Source organism: Anguilla rostrata, chromosome 19 (genome assembly GCF_018555375.3).
Source record: "Anguilla rostrata isolate EN2019 chromosome 19, ASM1855537v3, whole genome shotgun sequence".
NCBI lineage: Eukaryota > Metazoa > Chordata > Actinopteri > Anguilliformes > Anguillidae > Anguilla > Anguilla rostrata.
Window position 1 is genome coordinate 14,229,173 of NC_057951.1, and position 24,199 is coordinate 14,253,371.

The 24,199-nt window shown below is 53.6% G+C and overlaps 1 protein-coding gene across 9 annotated transcripts in view; it reads left to right on the forward strand.

Annotated features, from left to right (window-relative positions):
* The window catches only part of LOC135245634 (plasma membrane calcium-transporting ATPase 1-like), a 39,611-nt gene that overhangs the window by 14,276 nt on the left and 1,136 nt on the right, over positions 1-24,199 (forward strand). For 2 of the 9 annotated variants that reach the window (XM_064318801.1, XM_064318800.1), the window contains exons 3-20: positions 5,154-5,351; positions 5,901-6,158; positions 7,942-8,067; positions 8,526-8,687; positions 10,277-10,315; positions 11,974-12,123; positions 12,294-12,508; positions 12,853-13,095; positions 13,247-13,488; positions 13,757-13,994; positions 15,407-15,586; positions 15,867-15,954; positions 16,056-16,162; positions 16,306-16,497; positions 17,222-17,435; positions 17,697-17,908; positions 18,069-18,176; positions 18,761-18,949. In XM_064318801.1, the coding sequence (XP_064174871.1) occupies positions 5,154-5,351; positions 5,901-6,158; positions 7,942-8,067; positions 8,526-8,687; positions 10,277-10,315; positions 11,974-12,123; positions 12,294-12,508; positions 12,853-13,095; positions 13,247-13,488; positions 13,757-13,994; positions 15,407-15,586; positions 15,867-15,954; positions 16,056-16,162; positions 16,306-16,497; positions 17,222-17,435; positions 17,697-17,908; positions 18,069-18,176; positions 18,761-18,949 (3,161 nt within the window). The other 7 variants (XM_064318806.1, XM_064318807.1, XR_010327315.1 and 4 more) reach the window with 7 other exon arrangements.

A 24,199-nucleotide genomic window follows, 5' to 3' on the forward strand; every position in this document is an offset into this window, starting at 1 on the left:
TTTTCTGGAAGGTCCACATAATTGCAGTATATGCATATATTTCCGTCAGGGTGTTATAAATGCTACAGCTCTGCAGCCTGTGTGCAGCGTCCGGCTCAAACTCCTGTGATTTCCGAATGCTGAGCGGTACGGCTGACGGTTCCCCTCAGCGCTCTGTGGTCCTGCGCTGCCTCCGCCCCCGAGGCGCCCGTCCTGCTGACACACGGGAGCACGCTTCGGGTCCATGAATAAGCGTGATGATTGGGGCTGCCGGGGGGGGGGGCGGTGCTCGGATTTTGGGAATCGGTCTCAAACGCGGTGCAGCGGCAGAATGAGTTAGTACTGAGGTAGAGGGGAGCAGTCTGAGTGGAGGGAGCAGGAGGAGCGGCAGTGCGTACTGAGGAGAGGAGCATCTGATGGAGGAGCAGGAGGGCGGCAGTGCGTCTGAGGAGGGAGCGCTGATCGGGAGGGAGCAGGAGGAGCGCGGCAGTGCGTACTGAGGAGAGGGGAGCAGTCTGATGGGGGAGCAGGAGGAGCGGCAGTGCGTACTGAGGAGAGGGGAGCAGTCTGAATGAGGAGCAGAGGAGCGCAGTCGTACTGAGGAGAGGGCAGTCGATGAGGAGAGGGAGCGCGGAGGCGTACTGAGGAGGAGCAGGGGAGCGTCAGTGCGTATGAGGAGAGGGAGCATCTGATGGGGAGCAGGAGGAGCGGCAGTGCGTACTGAGGAAGAGGGGAGCAGTCTGAATGGAGGGAGCAGGAGGAGCGCGGCAGTGCGTACTGAGGAAGAGGGGAGCAGTCTGGATGCGGGAGGGAGCAGGAGGAGCGCGGCAGTGCGTACTGAGGTAGAGGGGAGCAGTCTGAATGGAGGGAGCAGGAGGAGCCGGCAGTGCGTACTGAGGAAGGGGAGCAGTCTGTGGAGGGAGCGAGGCGCAGTGCGACTGAGGAAGGGGAGCAGTCAATGGAGGAGCAGGAGGAGCGCGGCAGTGCGTACTGAGGTAGAGGGGAGCAGTCTGAATGGAGGGAGCAGGAGGAGCGGCAGTGCGTACTGAGGTAGAGGGGAGCAGTCTGGATGCGGGAGGGAGCAGGAGGAGCGGCAGTGCGTACTGAGGTAGAGGGGAGCAGTCTATGCGGGAGGGAGCAGGAGGAGCGGCAGTGCGTACTGAGGTAGAGGGGAGCAGTCTGGATGCGGGAGGGAGCAGGAGGAGCGGCAGTGCGTACTGAGGAGAGGGAGCAGTCTATGCGGGAGGGAGCGGGAGGGCGGCAGTGGTACTGAGGTGAGGCGAGCAGTCTGTCGGGAGGACAGTCGGAGCAGTGCGTGCACGAGCGTAGACGCCCTTCTGACCCCTCAGCTCAGGCAAGCGTCGTTTTTCTCAGTTTAGACCCGTCCTCCACAGACCTGGCGTGGTGAGGAAACCGCTGTAATGCCAGTTCCCTGTGCTCACAGGGTCCTTCCGTCTCAGACAGGGTGCGATCTTAATATGCCTGGGTGGGTGTATGAAAATGCAAAAATCCCATTTGTGGCCGATATCGTGCGAACAGAGGTCCGGGTTGCCTAGCTGCGGATTTTGATGCGAGTGTGGACACCTGTCACTTGCTACATGCCAGGACAGCGTCCTGCTGGGCTGGACTGAGATTAGCTCTGCTGTCAGCTGCATGGATGTTTTCTGGAACTAGACTAGGTTCACTAGCTTCACTAGCTCCACTTGGTTCACTAGCTTCACTGGCTTCACTGGCTTCACCAGCTTCACTCAGTTCACTAGCTCCACTAGCTTCACTGGCTTCACTAGGTTCACTAGCTTCACTCAGTTCACTAGCTCCATTAGCTTCACTGGCTTCACTACGTTCACTAGCTTCACTGGCTTCACTAGGTTCACTAGCTTCACTCAGTTCACTAACTCCACTAGCTTCACTGGCTTCACTCGGTTCACTAGCTTCACTGGCTTCACTAGGTTCACTAGCTTCACTGGCTTCACTCAGTTCACTAGCTTCACTCGGTTCACTAGCTCCACTAGCTTCACTAGCTCCACTTGGTTCACCAGCTCCAGCTCCAGCCTGCCCTCGTGCTCCTGACACATTTTAATGAGCTAATTCAATTCTCCCGCACGCTGCCAAGCAGTCATTCAAGATTACAGGGGCTTTGGAAATTGAAAGGGGTTTCTAATTGAGAAGCAATTAGGCCGTTTCCCAATTCTGCCAAAATCCTTTCGCTAATCTTGAGTATCTCATGCCCCCCCCGTGGAGCCGTGCAGCTCCCCTGCTCTCCCCAGATGAGGCTCCACAGTGGCCGGGGGGGTGGGGGGGGGCAGGTCTATTTCAGTGCTCCCACACAGAAACAGAACATGCTGCAGTGTAGTAAGAACATCTGCCTCTTGGACAGTATAATGAGGAGAAATATCATTTACAACTGTGTATTTTAAAAGATTCATTTCAGTATCTGAAACAAGTGTGCACATGTGCTAATATATTTAGCAGTATTGCAGTAGTTTGATAATGCATTTTTCCAGTATTTTACATTACTGACTTTCAGCAGGCCCTCATATCCAGAGTGCAAAGGTCAGGGGTCAAAGTGCAGTGATTCTCTGCAGTAGACAGTAGAGTCCCAAGACAGGCAGCAAGTGCAAGTATATCACACCATTTTCCATTTTTCATTGTTCAAAGTTATTCAGTTTTGGAAATTTAAATTACGTTTGCAAAATGAAAGATGCCCAGTGATAATATCCTTTCATAATTTTCCAATTAATTAACTGGATTTGGATTAATTTCCTGAAATCTGCTGGTTTAAAAGGAATTCGCCAGCACCCAGATTTCAATACATGGTTGAAATGTATTCCATCATTGACTCATCAGCTGTCATACACACAGAAAAAACATGTCCACTACACGACCAAAAGTATCGAGACCCCCCTTGGGCTGGGGCTGATTTGGGCTCGGCCCCTTAGTTTCAGTGATGGCAAATCTCAGTGCTACAGCATGACTCGAGCAGTCTGTACTGATCTCCACTTTCAGATGGTTAGCTATTGACCTGTTGGCTATTGGCTATTTTAGCTATCGGGCATGTGTAGTTCTAGTGTGAACTGCTAGTGAATAGCTCAAAAGAAATGTTGAAAAAATACAGTATCAACCAGGTAAGTGACTGTACCTACACAAAACTACATATCAACTGCAGGAGCAGTTCTGGTAACCTACATGGAGCATCACTACCAGTGCAGAGATCACACTGACCATTTTAGCTCACAGTGACTGCTCTCTAGCTCCTGTTGAGCCCATATTAAACTCATCCCTGCTTCATGCCATGGTCCTCCAGGAAGGGGGAGTTTATGGAAGCTGGGTGCTGGGTTAAATATGAGAGGCAGGCTTTCCCTCTGCGCGCAGAAGCAGTTTGTGTGGAGAAATGGCAGTGCTTCATGAGGTGGGTCATCTGAGGATAAAACAGGTTATTAGCAAAATATGAAAAGAGCTAACATCTGCAATGAAACGATAAGTCTAATCAACTCTCTAAGGCTGCAGAGTTGTGTTAAATGCGTTTTGCTGAACTATGATCCTCGGTCGTGGGCTTTTCATTTTTTTTTCATAATTATGAATCTGTTTAGTTTCCCTAATGGAAAAGCTGTCTGAGAAATGAAATGGCTTCTCTGCTGCCAGCCGGTGCGTCAGATCTGCGGAGAATCAAAGTGAACGGCTCAGTGTGGCGGGGGCAGGGCCCGGGCGAGAGAGAGGCGCACCGAGCCCCCCTACACCCCCCTCCCCAAAATACTGAACATCACAGTGTGTGCCCCCCCCCCCTCTCATTTCCTCTCCTCCCATATTATAGTACCTCCCCAAAATCATTCCCTACGTCTGATTGGCTGCACAGTCCCCAGGCTGTCACTGCACAGGGGCATAGAGCTTACAGCAGACCTGCCTGTTTAAATGGAGGTAGCATAGTAAATAAATAAATGAGTAAATAAGAGAGAGGCTGGGCGTCTCTCTGTGTGTCGCGTACCGTGCTCTGTGTCCTCATTAGAGCCTCAGTGTGTGTGTGTGTGCGTATGTGTGCGTGTGTGAGTGTGTGTGTCACCTCCTCAGAGCCTCAGCGTGTGTGTGTGTGCGTGTGTCAGCTCCTCAGGGGCCTTGTTCTGGCCAGCCTGTGCCGTGTTCCTGTGCCTCCCCTGATGCCCGCACCTGTGCCCGCACCGCCGCCCCCTGGCAGGGGCTGTGCCATGCCAGGCTACCAGGCACGAGGGCTGAGCTTCCACACACGAACACCACAAACACCGCACCACACACAAATACCATTCTGCACGTAAGCACCACAAGCACACACCACACCACACAAACACACACCACTCCACACACAAACACATGGAAACTGCACTCCACACGCAAAGGCCAAGGGAGCCACATCTAACAAGCGTGATTAACCTCAGCAAGGGCAGGCGGTCATGATTACGATAAAGGGAAGCAGAAAAGCAGAATACGAGACGATAATAAATCAGCTAATGTGACATGTTCTTTTGTTTGGCTGATCAATGCTAATCCAAGCAGTTCCGCTCTGAATGTGTGCTGTGACGGGCAGTTAGCCGGGCACTTCCTAGGTTCTTACTGAATCCACAGGACTCATACCTGTAGCGTACATGTCAAAGCAGCAGCGAAGACCGTCATGTGAAAGTGTCCCTCTTTTTGTTTTGTTTTGTTTTGGTGTGGTGTGGGTGACACTCTGCAGCCTCTAACTAAATTAGAACCACGTCCTCAGGGGGCCCTTGCCTTGCAGGAAGTCACTAAACGCCGCGTCTGATCCTGTTGTTCAGACGGCTGTCTTACAGTAATCCAGCAGTGCCACGCGTGTGTCACTGCACTGCAAGCAGGCTGCAGATCCATTTTATACCCACTGTAAAATCTGATCTTTCCCTCTCACTTCTGTGGACATTTTTGAGCATTTAGGGGTTTTATTCAAATGTCTAGAGAAAATAGAAATTCGACTGGATTATATTTCCTGCATTTGATTGCTCCAGTAATCTTGTCTTTGGCACAGTACAGACTGAGATATTATACACCAGTCAGGATAGAGGTTTTAGTGGCAGTGGCAATCACTCTTTAGCTGTGAACAGGGAAATGAACTGCAGGATAACATGAATGTTAATGCCAATGTAACCCCCCTCTCTCTCTCTCTCTCTCTCTCCCTCCCTCTCTCTCAGGTTTAAGTGGAAACCCCGCAGACATCAGTAAAAGAATAGAAGAGTTTGGGCAGAACTTTATACCTCCGAAAAAGGCAAAAACCTTTCTGCAGTTAGTGTGGGAGGCGCTGCAGGACGTGACGCTGATCATCCTGGAAGTGGCGGCCATCGTTTCGTTGGGTCTGTCTTTCTACAGACCTCCGGATGCGGAAAGAGAGCGTGAGTAGTGCTGTTTTATTTTAACAGCTTTAGCGCTGTCTGCAGGCCTGTGGCTCATAACAAACCCGGAAGGGCCCGGGTCATGTGTAAAAAGCACAGGTGCATTCTGGGTAGGAAAGATGGAGGCGGCTGTGCTTACTTGCATTGACTGCTGAAGTGCACAGCTGTGCGAGCCTTTCCTGACTGTGCTGTGTCTGAACACAGTTGATTGACACCTGCGTAAGGCATTGCAACACAGCTGCTGGAATCAGGCTGATGAGCGCAGTAATAGGAGGCTTTGCAGGCTTTTATTGTATTTCTGAGACAACATATGAGCCAGGTGTCAGGTGCGAGTAACACACAGGTATAGGCACCTGTGCTGACTGTGTCAGGTGTGAGTGAGACACAGGTATAGTGCCTGTGCTGTGTCAGGTGTGAGTGAGACACAGGTATAGTGCCTGTGCTGTGTCAGGTGTGAGTGAGACACAGGTATAGTGCCTGTGCTGTGTCAGGTGTGAGTGAGACACAGGTATAGTGCCTGTGCTGACTGGTGGTTGCTGTGCGGTGCAGACTGTGGAAAGGCAGCAGGCGGGGTGGAGGACGAGGGGGAGGCGGAGGCGGGCTGGATCGAGGGCGCGGCCATCCTGCTGTCCGTGGTCTGCGTGGTCCTGGTGACGGCCTTCAACGACTGGAGCAAGGAGAAGCAGTTCCGCGGGCTGCAGAGCCGCATCGAGCAGGAGCAGCGCTTCAGCGTGGTGCGCGCCGGGCAGGTCATCCAGATCCCCGTGGCCGACATCGTGGTCGGGGACGTCGCCCAGATCAAATACGGTACCGCCCTCCTGTCCCACACTACACCGCCGTCTGTGTGTCTCCATTCCTCTCTACACCGCCGTCTGTGTGTCTCCATTCCTCTCTACACCGCCGTCTGTGTGTCTCCATTCCTCTCTACACCGCCGTCTGTGTGTCTCCATTCCTCTCTACACCGCCGTCTGTGTGTCTCCATTCCTCTCTACACCGCCGTCTGTGTGTCTCCATTCCTCTCTACACCGCCGTCTGTGTGTCTCCATTCCTCTCTACACCGCCGTCTGTGTGTCTCCATTCCTCTCTACACCGCCGTCTGTGTGTCTCCATTCCTCTCTACACCGCCGTCTGTGTGTCTCCATTCCTCTCTACACCGCCGTCTGTGTGTCTCCATTCCTCTCTACACCGCCGTCTGTGTGTCTCCATTCATCTCTACACCGCCGTCTGTGTGTCTCCATTCTCTCTACACCGCCGTCTGTGTGTCTCCATTCCTCTCTACACCGCCGTCTGTGTGTCTCCTTCATCTCTACACCGCCGTCTGTGTGTCTCTTCTTCTACCGCGTTGTTGTCTCATTCCTCTCTACACCGCCGTCTGTGTGTCTCCATTCCTTCTACACCGCCGTCTGTGTGTCTCCATTCTCTCTACACCGCCGTCTGTGTGTCTCCGTTCCTCTCTACACCGCTCTGTGTTCCATTCTCTCTACACCGCGTCGTGTGTCTAGTTCATCTCATAGAGGTTGAATGTTTTAAATTCAGTGCAGTGACCGTCTGTGTGGATGCAAACTTTATTGCTGATTAAACCACAGGAAAAAGTCACCAAGACAGTATAGTTTGGGGTATTGGGGTACAAGGAGGGATGGAATGAAATGGGAAAGCATTTCAAGATGGCGTCACGTGACACTGGGAATGAATTTCCAGGGCAGTGCGCATGGCTAAAATGGCTTCTCCTTCCTTCTGAACCAAACGCTGAAAGTGCAGTCGTGTTCTGGGCTGAGCCGGGCCCGGCTCATATTGGGTGTACTACTGAAGGGTCCCATAGCAGCCAGCGTCCTGTCCTGGAATAATATCGCTTCATGGTCATGTGATCTATGGGGCTTCAGCCTGCAGTTCCAGAGGGCCGTGGGTGTCTGCTGGGTTTTGGGGGGTTTTTCGGCACTTAAGCGATTAATTCAATTCACTGATTGGATGAAACTTCCTCACACCTCCTTTCCAGGGCTTTGATTGGCTGCTGAGTGAAGGGAGGCCGTAAAAAACCTGCGGATGCTGCAGCCTCAGATCTGGAGGCCATTGGTCTGAGTGATTTCATTGGCTGTTTGGTGATATTTATCAAATTCTTGGCAGCTGCTTGAGTTTAGATGAAGACAGCCCTTCAGCCATTAATTTAACTTTTTAATACTTTTTTTTTTGGCTGGCAGAGTCTGGCAGTGCAGCAGAGTTCAGGGATCTGAGTGCTGCTGCTGCTGCTGCTGCTACGGTTTCTGAGAAGGAAGAGTATTTCACGTTAGCCTTTTGCAGCCAGTGTCAGAAGATTAATGGCAGCGGACAGGAAATAGAAAAGCCAAGCAGATAAATGCAGTGCTGCAGTACTGTACTGTACAGCAGAGGAAGGCTAAAGAGTCAACGTGTTATTATAACTGGTGAACGAACGCCTTGTGTCTTTAATTTTTCATATCATTCTCATCTCATGTGTGGGCCCTGGCACACGTGCACATGTGTACCGAACGAGGTGGCACGCGTGGTTTTTACAGCCAGCCTAGGGCAGAAACGCGTGAGATTTGAATTGTGGGATTGTTTGTGCTCTTGGTGTCAGGTGACCTCCTGCCCGCCGACGGCGTGCTGATCCAGGGGAACGACCTGAAGATCGACGAGAGCTCGCTGACCGGCGAGTCCGACCACGTCAAGAAGGTGCTGGATAAGGACCCCATGCTGCTGTCGGGTATGACCTCATTTCCTGTGACTCATACGACCATTTCCTGAATATCTGCGGCCGTAATCTGAGGGTCTGTGGTAACGAGCCTCTCGGAGAGTGTTGACGTAATGGAAGCTCTGGCTGAGGATGTGGCTGCCAGTGTGAAGCTGAAGGTCTGTGTTTATTTTGGTCATTCTGTGTTGCTGCAATGTGCCATGTAAGAAAAGGGCTTTATAATATTAATAATAATAATAATAATAATTATTATTATTATTATTATTATTAATGTCGTTGTTATTATTATTATTATTATTACTACTCAGAGCTCAGCTGGGAGGAGCAGTGTAGTGTATGAGCAGTGTTGTCTACATACGTGGAGTGAGCTCTTAGCCCTGGAGAGCGCAGCAGTTATGTATGAAAGTGTTCCACGGAACGCCTGTGCCCATGTCTAACCCCCCTCCCCCCCTGAATGTCCCGTTTCCAAGGCACCCATGTGATGGAGGGCTCGGGGAAGATGGTGGTGACAGCGGTGGGAGTGAACTCCCAGACCGGAATAATCTTCACCCTGCTGGGGGCGGGAGAGGACGACGAGGACGAAGAGGAGGAGAAGAAGAAAAAGAAAGAGGAGAAGAAGAGAGAGAAGAAGAGTATGTATAAACAGCTGGGGGATGTACCGCCCAGCAGCACATTGTAAATTTAGACCTGTTGTAAGCTTAGTCAGTTATAGCACAGTTGAATGTTGCACACCTCATACACAGTCACTGACTTTTAAGAAAGTTAATGCTCTGTTTTGTAGTACCAGTGAGCTTAATGGCCTGCTTTTGTTTCCTCTGTATGGAGTTTATTCTGTAAAGGGAATGATGAGGGAATCTGTGAATTCAATCTTCTATGTAATGACTTAACTGTGGGGTTCATCAAGCTTCAAATCCACACGGTTTATCGAAAGTGTAAAGCAGTGAAATGTACGGCAGAGCCAGTAATAAGCAGGAGTCTCTCTGTGGATGTCCTGAGGAAGGCAGAGGGGAGGGGGAGGAGGGGGCAGTGTGGGGGTGGGGGGGGGGGTGTTAGCGGATATCTACCCATCCAGCAGGTTCAGACAGAGCCGAGGTCGGTCTCCTGGAAACTGCTCTGTGGGGAGTTTGTGTGTGTTCCTATAAGCTTCCCTGAAACTTACTGAGTACATGAGCATACATGATGTGTGTGTGTGTGTGTGTGTGTGTGTGTGTGTGTGTGTGTGTGTGTGTGTGTGTGTGGGGGTGTGTGTGTGTGTGTGAGTGCGTGTGTGTGAATGCATGTGTGTGTGTGTGAGTGCATGTGTGTGTGTGTGTGTGTGGAGTGTGTGTGTGTGTGGTGTGTGTGGTGTGAGTGCGTGTGTGGAATGCTGTGTGGTGTGAGTGCATGTTGTGTGTGTGATGATAGTGGTGTGTGTGTGTGAGAGTGTGTGTGTGTGCATGCGTGGGTGTAAGTGTATGTGTGTGTGTTCATATATATGTTTGCGTAAGTCTAGTCTAGGTTTAACCAGAGTGCAGCTCCAGTCATGACAGAAACCAGCCCGTGTTCGCTGGGTGATAATTGCAGGTTCCAGATTGTACAGCTAGCAGCGATGCCTAGAGTCCCAGTCACAGAGAGAGAGAGAGGGAGAGAGAAAGGGAGGGAGGGAAAGAGAGGGAGAGAGAGAGAGACAGAGAGGGAGAAGGAGGGAGAGAGAGAGGGGGAAGGGAGTGGGAGAGATAGAGAGAGGGAGAGAGAGCGAGGGAGAGAGGGAGTGGGAGAGATAGAGAGAGCGAGGGAGGGAGAGGGAGAGAGATAGAGAGGGAGAGAGAGCGAGGGAGGGAGAGGGAGAGAGATAGAGAGAGCGAGGGAGGGAGGGAGAGGGAGAGCTTTGTCAGCAGCAGTACTGACAGAGCAGGTTCACTGAGGGATAATTTGTTCAAATGGGAGGGATGAAGGGAATTGATTTAATTAGGGAGATGGAACGATATTGTTTGTGTTTGTTGAGGCACAGAGCCATATCGGTTATGGGTGAAGTGTGAAGGGTGTGTGCGTGTGTGTGTGTGTGTGTGTGTGTGTGTGTGCTGAGAGTGTGTGTGTGTATCACAGACAGCTTGGAGCTCATTGGTGCTTTCAGAAGGAATCCAGGGCCTCCTGCGCAGTATTAAATTAAACAGGGCATTTACTCCAGCTGTGTGATGGTGACTGTCAGACCGTTGTTCATGGTGCTTTTCCCTCCTCACAGACAGGAAGCAGGACGGATCCGCCGAAAACCGCAAGAAAGGTGAGTCAGCTGCCCGCAGCGGGGCGTCTGCAGGACCCCTGTCTGTGTGTGCGTCAGCGGGGCGTCTGCAGGACCCCTGTCTGTGTGTGCGTCAGCGGGGCGTCTGCAGGACCCCTGTCTGTGTGTGCGTCCCACCCGCGTCCCGGGGCATCTGCAGGACCCCTGTCTGTGTGTGCGTCAGCGGGGCGTCTGCAGGACCCCTGTCTGTGTGTGCGTCAGCGGGGCGTCTCCAGGACCCCTGTCTGTGTGTGTGCCCCGCCCGCGCGGCTCAGCGGGGCGTCTGCAGGAGCGCTGCACCTGCGCAGGTACACGCTCACCTGGCCTGGGAGACGCAGAGCTGCGGTTACACAACACAGGTCAAAGCAGCGCGTTTCGGTCCCCAGCAGAGCTCTGATTGGCCCTGTGTTACTCCTGTATCCTGATTGGCCCTGTATGGCTCCTGTATCCTGATTGGCCCTGTATGACTCCTGTATCCTGATTGGCCCTGTATGGCTCCTGTATCCTGATTGGCCCTGTATGGCTCCTGTATCCTGATTGGCCCTGTGTCAGACTGGAGCAGGGCCGGCATGTGCTGCTGAATCCAGTTAGGGTGATTAGTGAGGAGGGATTACTGCGCGTCACCCCTCCCCCTCTCACTCTCTGATGCATTGCCTGTATTACAGGAGTGCCTGCAGCTCAGCTAAACCACCTATAATCCAGGCATACAGTCTGTATATCAGAAGGGAATGTCAGGTACACATCCTACAATGAAGGTAGTGCTCAGATAAACAGTTAGTATCACAGATGTCAGGTGCACAGTCTGTGTTACTGTATGACAGGTGTAGTCCAGGTGCATCGCCTGTATTAGCTGGATGGCTCAGGCACACAGGCTGCATTGCAGGTGTGTGACGGTGAGCTGCAGTCGGTGGCGGCTCTGTCGCTGTGCAGCATGCGCATGCTTACCGCTGCAGACGCAGTCGCTGCAGGAGTCCCACGCGCTCGCAGTCTCTCTCTGGCAGCGATGAGCCTTAATCCCTCAGACTGGGATTACAGGCCATGTAAGTGCATAGCAGTACAGAGCACGCCACCGCACCACCGCCTGCCCCCCCCCCCTCCCTCCTCACCGGCGGCCTGAACCTCCCCCCCGCCTGTCCCCCCCTCCCTCCTCACCGGCGGCCTGAACCTCCCCCCGCCCCCCCACCGGCCTGCCCATCCCCCCCACCCCCCCACCGGCTCACCTCTGCGGCCACTACAGTGACATCAGCCTCTGGCCAAAGGACGGGGGGGGAGGGGCTGGCGTGACAGCACTGTAATTTGCTCCCTGCCTTCTTACCTTCCCTAACCCTCTTTAGCTGTTCTCTTATTTACTGGATTTTCTTTTTGGATAAAATGTTATAGGTACAGCTGTGTAAAAATAGGTTTGGTGTGTAGTGAAAGTTATATTTGTTTACAGTACTGTTCATTCAGCTAACTTTGCTCTCACCGATTATGAATGGGCCTTCTCTGCCTTCTTGATGATAGCACACTTTCATAGTCCTGAGACTGACGCTGATCAGCGCTTTCATGAGCTGCTCTGATGAGGGCATCTGCTAAGCAATTGTAATGCAATGCGCTGTAAGGTCATGTGATGTGATGTAAGGTGTCCTCATTGGTCAGTGTTTGCCTCGGTTCCCACCCAGCTAAGGCCCAGGATGGAGCCGCAGTGGAGATGCAGCCGCTCAACAGCGAGGGAGGCGATGGGGAAAAGAAGAAAGCCAACCTGGCAAAGAAAGAGAAATCTGTTCTACAGGGGAAGCTGACAAAACTGGCCGTCCAGATCGGCAAAGCAGGTGAGCAGGGGGATGAAGACTCTTTTTCATCCCTTTAATTATGGAGGTGCATCCTGCTGACAGGTGTCTTCTTTTGGAGAGAGGAGGCAAAAATCACAGTTGAGTGCGCGTGTGTGTGTACGCGTGTGCGTGTGTGTGTGTGTACGCATGCCTCTCTCGGTTACGTCTAGGCCTGGTGATGTCAGCCATCACTGTCATCATCCTGGTGGGTCTCTTCGCGGTGGACACCTTCTGGATCCAGGGCCTCCCGTGGGTCAAAGACTGCACCCCCATCTACGTCCAGTTCTTTGTCAAGTTCTTCATCATCGGCGTCACCGTGCTGGTGGTGGCTGTGCCTGAGGGTCTGCCATTGGCTGTCACCATCTCCCTGGCCTACTCCGTTAAAGTAGGTGACTCTTTGAGTAGTAATAGTTGTAACTAAAGAGGTAGAGGAAGTAGTAATTCCTCAGTGAGTGGCAGATCATCCTCACGGCACTTTGGGATGGACAAGGGGGAGGCATTTGGTTTGTATGGAAGTATGGTGAGGTGGGCTTTATTCAGGGTGCTAAAGGAAGTACAGGACTCTACTAACCATGGAATGCTTGAGCAAGTTTTTAAACGCAGCTGACTGGAGTTCAGTAAGACTGTTAAATATAATGACCGTAGAGCGGTTGAGATGCTGTAAAAGCTGCTTCATTAGGATGCAGAGCCTGCAGAACTGCTCAGTTCTGCACTCACTTGTCCCAACAGAAAATGATGAAGGATAATAACTTAGTGAGGCACCTGGACGCCTGTGAGACCATGGGCAACGCCACGGCCATCTGCTCCGACAAGACGGGCACGCTCACCACCAACCGCATGACCGTGGTGCAGGCCTACCTGGCCGAGAAGCACTACCGCAGGGTCCCGGACCCGGCGCAGATCCCCGGCACCATCCTGGACCTCCTCGTCCTGGGGATCGGGGTCAACTGCGCCTACACCACCAAAATCATGGTGAGCAGGGCGGCCCTGGCCTGGGGCACTGCCTGTTTGGTTTTTATTTGACCTTTGCTTAACCAGGCTGGTGGACCGTGTCCTGGGTTCTTCCCTGGAGTAGCGTGGGTTCTGAGAGCGATGCCACCCTGTGGTCTGGTCCCCGCTGCAGGCCCCGGAGAAGGAGGGAGGCCTTCCCCGCCAGGTGGGGAACAAGACCGAGTGTGCCTTACTGGGGCTGGCCTTGGACCTGAAGAGAGACTGCCAGGCCGTGCGCAGGGACATCCCGGAGGAGAAGCTCTACAAGGTCTACACCTTCAACTCCGTCAGGAAGTCCATGAGCACCGTGCTGAAGAACGCCGACGGAAGCTTCCGGATGTTCAGCAAGGGGGCCTCAGAGATCCTGCTGAAGAAGTAATCTCTCTCACGCTCCCTCTCACACTCATACACACTTTTTATTTGGAAAGTGCTTTGACAATAATGTATGAATAGTGATTCACAAATTCAGTTATTATTATTATTATTGTTATTATAAATCCATTCAAACCCAGATTCACTGAGTGTGCATCTCTACCCCACTCAACCCTGCCCCACCCTGTCTCATCCCCACCCAACTTTGCCGTCACACAACTCTACCTCTCCCACCCCCGCCCCGCCCCGCCCCGCCCCGCCCCGCCCCCAGGTGCTGCAGGATCATGACGGCGGGCGGGGAGGCGCGGCAGTTTCGGCCGCGGGACCGGGACGACCTGGTGAAGCAGGTGATCGAGCCCATGGCCTCCGAGGGCCTGCGGACCATCTGCCTGGCGTACCGCGACTTCCCCGCCTCCGAGGGCGAGCCGGACTGGGACGACGAGAACGGCATCCTGACCGCGCTCACCTGCCTGTGCGTGGTGGGCATCGAGGACCCCGTCCGGCCGGAGGTGAGGGCGCTGCGCGTGACCCCCGGAAATACCGTCCCGCCCCGCCCCGTCCCGCCCCGCCCCGCCCCGCCCCGCCCCGTCCAGCCCCCTCCTGTCCCGCCAGCACCGACCACACAAACTCCCACAGCACGACACCTGCAGCCTCCCGCCAGAACAGAGCCGAGGATTTCTCCTGGAATCCATTACGCAAATACCAGTGACCAAAAAACTCCCACTGTGAGCATTTACTTCCTGAAGCAAACTGGCTGTGTGCGCTGCGTGCGCTGTGTGTGTGTGTGCGCTGAGCAATAACGTGCTGTGGAGGAGCACAGCAACAAGCCTGGCCCAGCCCTGTTCGGCCCACTTCGGCCCTGTTCGGCCCACTTCGGCCCTGTTCGGCCCACTTCGGCCCTGTTCGGCCCAATTGAACACACACCCCATGTGCCCTAGGGCCGGCCCTGGGAGAGACCCAGGAGAACCGCACTGAGACACGCGGGTGCATTTAGCTTCGCACTTTCAGATTAAAAGGCTCAGTTCAATCTAATCACAAAGGGAGACGCGGGAGCCGTAACTGCCACCAGCCCATTAAAAAGTGACCTTTTGTCACAACTTTAGCATTTACCCTGTCGTGCCACGGCTGCAGACCACTGCTGTTTGAACCCGATAAATGTATTTTGGCGTTAAATGCCATTTAAATGGCCAAATGTCAAACATGGACGGCATTTAGAAAAAACATTTTTTTTTGTTGACTCAGCAGTTTGTCTGAGCTTCGCCCGAGCAGCTCGGACGTGTTATCGATCTCATGGGCTGCCGTCGTGGTTCGCGGCATCGCGGCATTTCACAGGGAAACTCAAACGTCTCGGCTCTGCGCTGTGCTGGGTCCTCGTGCAGGAGCTGTGGAGGTCCACAGGGCTTCAAATGAGGGGATAAAAGCCATAGTGGGTCCTTTCTTCCTTTATCACAGACTGGGCAAACTGAAAAACAGGCTTGAGACGAATGTACCGTGATGCAGTTTACCCAAGCAGGCGACCTTTCAGTGCTAGACGGCATTATATGGCCCTGCAAAGACAGTATATTACCCTGTAAATCAGTGCATTGCAGATAAGGCAGAGAGGCAAAGATAATCCACTGTAGTGCGATGAAGGCGTGTTATTTAGGGTAGAATTTACAGGCCGGTTTCCACTCTCCGCTCTCTCCTCAGTGCCTTGGTTAAACACACACAGTGGATTATCATGCTGATGAATAGCTGCATGCGAAGCTGTGACTCTGTTTGGCCCCGAGAGGCTGATGCAAATGAGAAGCCTGCACAGCCCAGAGGCTGAGAACGTACCGGAACAAGTCCTTGTGTTCTTCACCAGGGCTCGTGTTCATGCTTTATGAATAATTAGAGACCTGCTGTGATGACATCACACACTGGTCTCCACCCCCCCCAGGTCCCAGAGGCCATAAGGAAGTGCCAGCGCGCTGGGATCACCGTACGGATGGTTACCGGGGACAACATCAATACGGCCCGCGCCATAGCAACCAAGTGCGGGATACTGCAGCCGGGCGGCGACTTCCTGTGCATGGAGGGCAAGGAGTTCAACCGCAGGATCCGCAACGAGAAGGGAGAGGTGAGCAGCAACCCCCCCCCCCCCCCCCCGAATCTGGGGCGGGTGGGCGGGGCATAGCTTTCACAGCGGGGGAATCTGCTGCTTATGTATGAACATACTGAAGCACTTCACCATTTAATTTAAGTGTACGCATTACTGCTGCTTCCAGACATTGCAATATATTTTTAAAAGAAAATAATGTGATAAAGTGAAATGAATACTTCAAAAGGTTTTCAAATGTTTGGAATATATTGGCGGCGTATTGGGTTTTCCTTCAGGGAGTGGCCTGTTGTGGTTTCAGATTGAACAGGAGCGCATCGATAAGATCTGGCCCAAACTCCGCGTGCTGGCAAGGTCCTCCCCTACTGACAAACACACGCTTGTGAAAGGTACAGTGGCCTTTGTGCTCAAACTGGGAATAATGGACAGACAGGCTGTGTGTTAGCGTAGTGTGTATTAGTGCAGTAACAGCCCGCCCTGTCTCCTGCAGGTATCATCGACAGCACTGTTCTAGAACAGAGGCAGGTCGTCGCGGTGACAGGAGACGGCACCAATGACGGCCCAGCCTTGAAGAAAGCGGACGTTGGGTTCGCCATGGTACTTTATTTTCATTTTATCCTTTCAGACATTTGAGTGACACACTGCACACTGTCCCTTTTCTGCACCTGAGGGAGGAGCCTGTTAGTTCCTGAGAATTCAGAAATTTTGAAACAGTATTAAAACATTTTTTGTACGAACAGGGCATCGCCGGGACGGATGTGGCCAAGGAGGCGTCTGACATCATCCTGACGGACGACAACTTCTCCAGCATCGTGAAGGCGGTGATGTGGGGGCGGAACGTGTACGACAGCATCTCCAAGTTCCTGCAGTTCCAGCTCACCGTCAACGTGGTGGCTGTGATCGTGGCCTTCACCGGAGCCTGCATCACACAGGTCAGACTCTGAGCCAACCCTAACACTAACCGCACATAGGTCAGATTCTGAACTAACCCTAACACTAACCGCACACAGGTCAGACTCTGAGCTAACCCTAACACTAACCACACACAGGTCTGACTCTGAGCTAACCCTAACACTAACCACACACAGGTCTGACTCTGAGCTAACCCTAACCTAGCCGCACAAAGGTCACGCCCTACACTAACCCTAACCACACAAAGGTCACACCCTACACTAACCCTTAGTGCCTCTCTCTCTCACTCCCTCTCCCTCTCCCTCTCATTCTCTCTCCCTCTGTGTATAGTGTGTAATATAGTGTGTATGATGTATATTATAATGTCTCTGTGCAGGACTCCCCTCTGAAGGCGGTGCAGATGCTGTGGGTATATGCAGTGTGTATAGTGTATAATATAGTGTGTATGATGTATATTATAATGCTCTCTGTGCAGGACTCCCCTCTGAAGGCGGTGCAGATGCTGTGGGTATATGCAGTGTGTATAGTGTATAATATAGTGTGTATGATGTATATTATAATGCTCTCTGTGCAGGACTCCCCTCTGAGGTGTGTATAGTGTATAATATAGTGTGTATGATGTATATTATAATGCTCTCTGTGCAGGACTCCCCTCTGAAGGCGGTGCAGATGCTGTGGGTATATGCAGTGTGTATAGTGTATAATATAGTGTGTATGATGTATATTATAATGCTCTCTGTGCAGGACTCCCCTCTGAAGGCGGTGCAGATGCTGTGGGTGAACCTGATCATGGACACCTTCGCCTCGCTGGCTCTGGCCACTGAGCCGCCCACAGAGTCTCTGCTGCTGAGGAAGCCCTACGGCCGCAACAAGCCGCTCATCTCCCGCACCATGATGAAGAACATCCTGGGCCACGGCGTCTACCAGCTCACCATCATCTTCACCCTGCTGTTCGCCGGTCAGGAGTGTGTGTGTGTGCGTGTGTGCGTGCGTGCGTGCGTGCAGCACAGATACAGCCAGACGGATGTGATAAATTTTGAGCTGCAGTGTTTTCATAAGAACAGTAAAAGAATACTAAGAGTCTGTCATTTAGCCCCTGACCGCCTGCAGTAGCCATTGGCCGAGCATGTAGGAGATGGGTGTTCACAGCACTGCTGTGTTTCTGTGTAAGGAGAGGTTTGGGCGGCTCAGTGACCCCTCCCCCGCCCCCTCTCCACAGGTGAGCAGATCTTTGACATCGACAGCGGGCGGAACGCCCCGCTCCACGCCCCCCCGTCGGAACACTACACCATCGTCTTCAACGTCTTCGTCATGATGCAGCTCTTCAACGAGATCAACGCCCGCAAGATCCACGGCGAGCGCAACGTCTTCGAGGGCATCTTCAACAACCTCATCTTCTGCTCCATCGTCTTCGGCACCTTCATCATCCAGGTCCGCCCCACTGAACACGAGTCACGTTACATTTGAAATGCGTTAGCACAGAAACGCTAACGGCTTTCTGAATACGGGGCGGGGGGTGCAGGGGGGGGCGGGGGGTGCAGGGGGGTTGTGGCGGCCGTACCAGACCTGCAGCTCCGCTGTGTGTTCGCAGATTGTCATTGTTCAGTTTGGTGGGAAGCCGTTCAGCTGCGTGGGCCTGACTGTGGACCAGTGGCTCTGGTGCGTCTTCCTGGGCATGGGCTGCCTGCTCTGGGGCCAGGTGAGCACACAATCACACGTCCATTATCACCAGTGTGAGCACCATTATCACCACCACCGTTATCACCAGCGTGATCACCATTATCACTGCCTTTACCATTATACCCAGCAGTATCACCATTATCACCATCATTATCACTATTATCACCACAGCCATCATCACCATCATCACCACAGCCATTATCACCATCATCACCATTCTCACCAGCATTATCACCATCAATGTCATCATCACTACCAACAACATCATCACCATTATCACCATGGTTACCACCCAATTATTCCAATTAGCACCATCAAGAAGGTCATGATGAGCATTATACCGCACTGGTAGCTCCTTGCCTGTTTCTGAGGGGAGAGCATTCTGTGTCCTATGGACCGAGTGCTCCCCCTGGAGGCAGAATGTCTGTAATTACACCCTGTGGATACCGCCAGCTCTCAGTGGCTCAGGCGATGAAGTGTTACTGAATAAACTCAAAACCTGTTCAGATAGCAGTGGGACAGAAATGGCGCCTTCATGCTTTGATACGACGCGCTGCAGTAGCTCTGGGAATCCTGACTCCCTGGCCTCTCGCTCTGTCCCAGTTCATCTCCTCCATTCCCACGAGCCGGCTGAAGTTCCTGAAGACGGCGGGGCACGGGACGCAGAAGGAGGAGATCCCCGACGAGGAGCTGGAGGACATGGACGACCTGGAGGAGATCGACCACGCCGAGCGCGAGCTGCGCCGCGGCCAGATCCTGTGGTTCAGAGGCCTCAACCGCATCCAGACCCAGGTACACCCTAACCCTAACCCTCAACCGCATCCAGACCCAGGTACACCCTAACCCTAACCCTAACCCTAACCCTCAACCGCATCCAGACCCAGGTACACCCTAACCCTAACCCTAACCCTCAACCGCATCCAGACCCAGGTGCGGTCCCCTCTCTCTCTCTGCCACACCCTCACACCCTAACCCTAACCCTAACCCTAACCCTCAACCGCATCCAGACCCAGGTGCGGTCCCCCTCTCTCTGCCACCACACCCTCACACCCTAACCCTAACCCTAACCCTAACCCTCACCCTCAACCGCATCCAGACCCAGGTGCGGTCCCCTCTCTCTCTGCCACGCCCCTCACACCCTAACCCTAACCCTAACCCTAACCTCAACCGCATCCAGACCCAGGTGCGGTCCCTCTCTCTCTGCCACCCCCTCACACCCTAACCCTAACCCTAACCCTAACCCTAACCCAACCGCATCCAGACCCAGGTGCGGTCCCCCTCTCTCTCTGCCACGCCCCTCACACCCTAACCCTAACCCAAACCCTAACCCTCAACCGCTCTCAGACCCAGGTGCGGTCCCCCTCCTCTGCCACCCCCCTCACACCCTAACCCTAACCCTAACCCTAACCCTCAACCGCATCCAGACCCAGGTGCGGTCCCCCTCTCTCTGCCACGCCCCTCACACCCTAACCCTAACCCTAACCCTAACCCTCAACCGCATCCAGACCCAGGTGCGGTCCCCTCTCTCTCTCTGCCACACCCTCACACCCTAACCCTAACCCTAAACCTCAACCGCATCCAGACCCAGGTGCGGTCCCTCTCTCTGCCACCCCCTCACACCCTAACCTAACCTAACCCTAACCCTCAACCGCATCCAGACCCAGGTGCGGTCCCCCTCTCTCTGCCACCCCCTCACACCCTAACCCTAACCCTAACCCTAACCACCCATCAACTACCGCATCCAGACCCAGGTGCGGTCCCTCTCTCTCTGCCACCCCTCCGATCCTGACCTCACCCCCCATCATACCCAACCACCCATCACTGACCACGTCCCCCTCTGACTCACCCTGATCGCTGACCTCACCACCCATCACTGACCTCACCCTCATCGCTGACCACACCCTGATCCTGACCACGCCCCCCGTCGCTGACCTCACCCCCCCATCACTGACATGCCGCTACGCTGACCACGCCCACCCGATCGCTGACCACACCCCCCCAATCACTGACCACGCCCCTGATCGCTGACCTCACTCCCCCGATCACTGACCATGCCCCTGATCGTTGACCACGCCCACCCGATCGCTGACCGCACCTGCCCACTGGCCCCAAAAACAAAATGGTTTTATTTTATTTCCACTTTATTTTTGGTCATTCCCACATCTACTTTGTTTGCTGGAGTCCAGATCAGATGCATTTGTCATTAGCGTTTTACTGGTTGTTTTTTCCCCACATTGTCATTGGATGCTCTGCCGAACCGTAGTGCCTTTGTGTGAAAGGTTTGCACCTCTCAGTGCCGCACATGCCCGCTGACCAGGTCTGGACCGCGCACCGCTAACGATGTCATCGCCTCACACCTGTGCTCAAAGCGGATCAGTCCGCGCTGCTCTCTCCCCCAGCTGCGAGACGGACTGCAGATCAGGCACAGCTGATCTCAGATCTTCACGCCCGCACACGGTGTGGAGTACGGTTCTCACGTCTGTGAAAGGCTGTTATTTTAAAGGCCAAACATAGTTTGGTTCGGGAAGCACCCTCCAAGCGAAGGGTGTGAGAGCCTCTTTCAGCTGAGCTGGGCCCTCTCCTCCTCCTGCTCCACACTTCCTGCTGCTCTCTCTGTGTCCTGCTGTTCCCTAACCCTGAGTCCAGCGGGTTTCCCCTGCTCCACAGCCTCAGGCTTACCTGTGCTGACAGGTCACGCCATTTACCTGCTGCCCTCTATCTCCCTCAGGGTGTCGGGTGCATGTATAGGGAAGGTAATAGGGTGTAGGGCATAGGTTCTATGTATAAGTAAGGTGTTAGGGTGTAGGGTGCATGTATAGGTAAGGTGTTAGGGTGTAGGGTGCATGTATAGGTAAGGTGTTAGGGTGTAGGGTGCATGTATAGGTAAGGTGTTAGGGTGTAGGGTGCATGTATAGGTAAGGTGTTAGGGTGTAGGGTGCATGTATAGGTAAGCTGTTAGGATGTAGGGTGCATCTGTAAGCAAGGTATTAGGGTGTAGGGTGTAGGGTGCATGTATAGGTAGGGTTAGGGTGTGTAGTAGGTGTATGTAGTGTAGGTGTGTATGTGGTGTAGGGTGTAGGTGCACGAGGCTTTCTCTTGCTGTGCACTGAATATGTGCGCCTGTGTCTTCTCTTAGTGTCCCCTCTCTCTCTTCCTCTCTCTCCCTCTCCCTCTCCCCCTCTCTCTCCCTCTCTCCCTCTCTCTCTCAGGCTCTCCCCCTCTCTCTGGTTCTTGCAGATGGATGTAGTCAATGCTTTCCAGAGTGGATCCTTTCAGGCGGCTCTGAGGAGGCAGTCCTCGGGCGCCAGCCAGCAGCAGCTGGACGTGCCCCCTGCTGCTAGCCCTGCTGCTAGCCCCGCGCACGTAGCCTGTCCCGCCGCGGGGAGTGAGTGCTCTTCCTGAGTGCATGTCCTCCACGCGTCCCGCCCAGCCGCTCCCATTCTGTCCCCAACGCTCCTCGCTCCTCAACGTAACGATGAGAACAATAATGCACTGAAGCACGAAAGAGAGAGCCCACTCATTGCTACCCCCCCCCCCCCCGCACAGCTGGTGTGTTTATGTAAGTGTGGAGTTTGAAGCCAGGTTCTGTCGGTCGTTCGTGTGCATTTCTCTTGTGCTTTCTGCGTTGTTTCCGTGCAGGCGTTGCTAGGGGAGTCTGCGTGATTGGCGTGATTCTTAGCCCCTCCCACAGTTTCTTTACCGTACACCCCTCCCCCCCCTCCCCCGCCCCACCAGCGGCTGGTTTTATCTGCGTACATATTTGAGCATTAGCCCATGACCACAGCGATCCGGAATGTTCTGAGAGTTGAAATGGCCGTCGGTGCTTTGATGCCGATACGTGTGTCTGTAGTTCTGTGTGCTTTATTGAACTTACCCTTCAGTCTGCAGGAATGCTCCGGCTGACACACCGGGTGGGTGCGGGGGGGTCTGCAGTCTCACCCCCCTCTCAGACGCCCGGGAGATGGTGGACTCGGGTTCGACGTCTGGCTGAGGGACTCTGTTCAGAAACAGCCTTTCTCCCCTGTCTCCAGGAAAAGGGGTTTTCACAGTTCTCTGTGTGATATCAGTGTTCCAATGATACCTGTGCGATATCAGTGTTCCAATGTTACCTGTGTGATATCAGTGTTCTGATGTTACCTGTGCGATATCAGTGTTCCTATGTTACCTGTGTGATATCAGTGTTCCGATGATACCTGTGTGATATCAGTGTTCCTATGTTACCTGTGTGATATCAGTGTTCCTGTGTTACCTGTGTGGTGTCAGTGCTGTTTCATTGTGAGTATGATCTCAGTGTTCCTGTGTTACCTGTGTGGTGTCAGTGCTGTTTCCTTGTGAGTATGATATCAGTGCTGTTTCATTGTGAGTATGATATCAGTCTTATTCTGCTGTTTGTGATGTCCTCTCCCATACAGGGTTAGCACAGCTAGCACACAGCAGACCCTGCTGCGCAAGAACAGCGTATGAGCTGCAGCTCTCTGACCCGCTCTTCCTGTGTTAACACTGACCCCCAGTCTCTCTCAGGGTCCCCCTGTATCTCACACTTACACACTGACCCCCAGTCTCTCTCAGGGTCCCCCTGTATCTCACACTTACACACTGACCCCCAGTCTCTCTCAGGGTCCCCCTGTATCTCACACTTACACACTGACCCCCAGTCTCTCTCAGGGTCCCCCTGTATCTCAGAGGGAGAGCGAGCACACTTACACACTGACCCCCAGTCTCTCTCAGGGTCCCCCCTGTATCTCACACTTACACACTGACCCCCAGTCTCTCTCAGGGTCCCCCTGTATCTCAGAGGGAGAGCGAGCACACTTACACGCTGACCCCCAGTCTCTCTCAGGGTCCTCCTGTATCTCAGAGGGAGAGCGAGCACACTTACACACTGACCCCCAGTCTCTCTCAGGGTCCCCCTGTATCTCAGAGGGAGAGCGAGCACACTTACACACTGACCCCCAGTCTCTCTCAGGGTCCCCCTGTATCTCACACTTACACACTGACCCCCAGTCTCTCTCAGGGTCCCCCTGTATCTCAGAGGTGAGAGCGAGCACACTCACACACTGACCCAGTCTCTCTCAGGGTCCCCCCTGTATTCACATTTACACACTGACCCCCAGCTCTCTCTCAGGGTCCCCCGTATCTCAGAGGGAGCGAGCCACTTAACACTGACCCCCAGTCTCTCTCAGGGCCCCCCTGTATCTCACACTTACACACTGACCCCCAGTCTCTCTCAGGGCCCCCCTGTATCTCAGAGGGAGAGCACACTTACACACTGACTCCCAGTCTCTCTCAGGGCCCCCCTGTATCTCAGAGGGAGAGCGAGCACACTTACACACTGACTCCCAGTCTCTCTCAGGGCCCCCCTGTATCTCAGAGGGAGAGCGAGCACACTTACACACTGACCCCCAGTCTCTCTCAGGGTCCCCCTGTATCTCACACTTACACACTGACCCCCAGTCTCTCTCAGGGTCCCCCTGTATCTCACACTTACACACTGACCCCCAGTCTCTCTCAGGGTCCTCCTGTATCTCAGAGGGAGATTGAGCACACTTACACACTTTCCTCTGCAGGCGCTGAGCTGCTAACAGCCACAACCTTTCTTTTCAGACACAAGGCCGTCCCTGACCGTGCAGCGAGCCTGCAGCTTAGCCGGTTGTCAGATCACGTTAGCGTGTCATGGGTTATGCTGACGTTAGCGTGTGTCATGGGCTATGCTGACGTTAGCGTGTGTCATGGGCTATGCTGACGTTAGCGTGTGTCATGGGCTATGCTGACGTTAGCGTGTGTCATGGGCTATGCCGACGTTAGCGTGTGTCATGGGCTATGCTGACGTTAGCGTGTGTCATGGGCTATGCTGATGTTAGCGTGTGTCATGGGCTATGCTGACGTTAGCGTGTGTCATGGGCTATGCTCAAAGGCCCGGTGCGGTTTGGGCGAGGGTACAGGTGCACTGCATGTCCCAGACTGCTCACCTGCGCTGCTAAGCTTGGTCCCGCTCGGCTCGGCTCAGGGTTTGTTTGTCCACGGCCCCCCCGTGTGGAGATC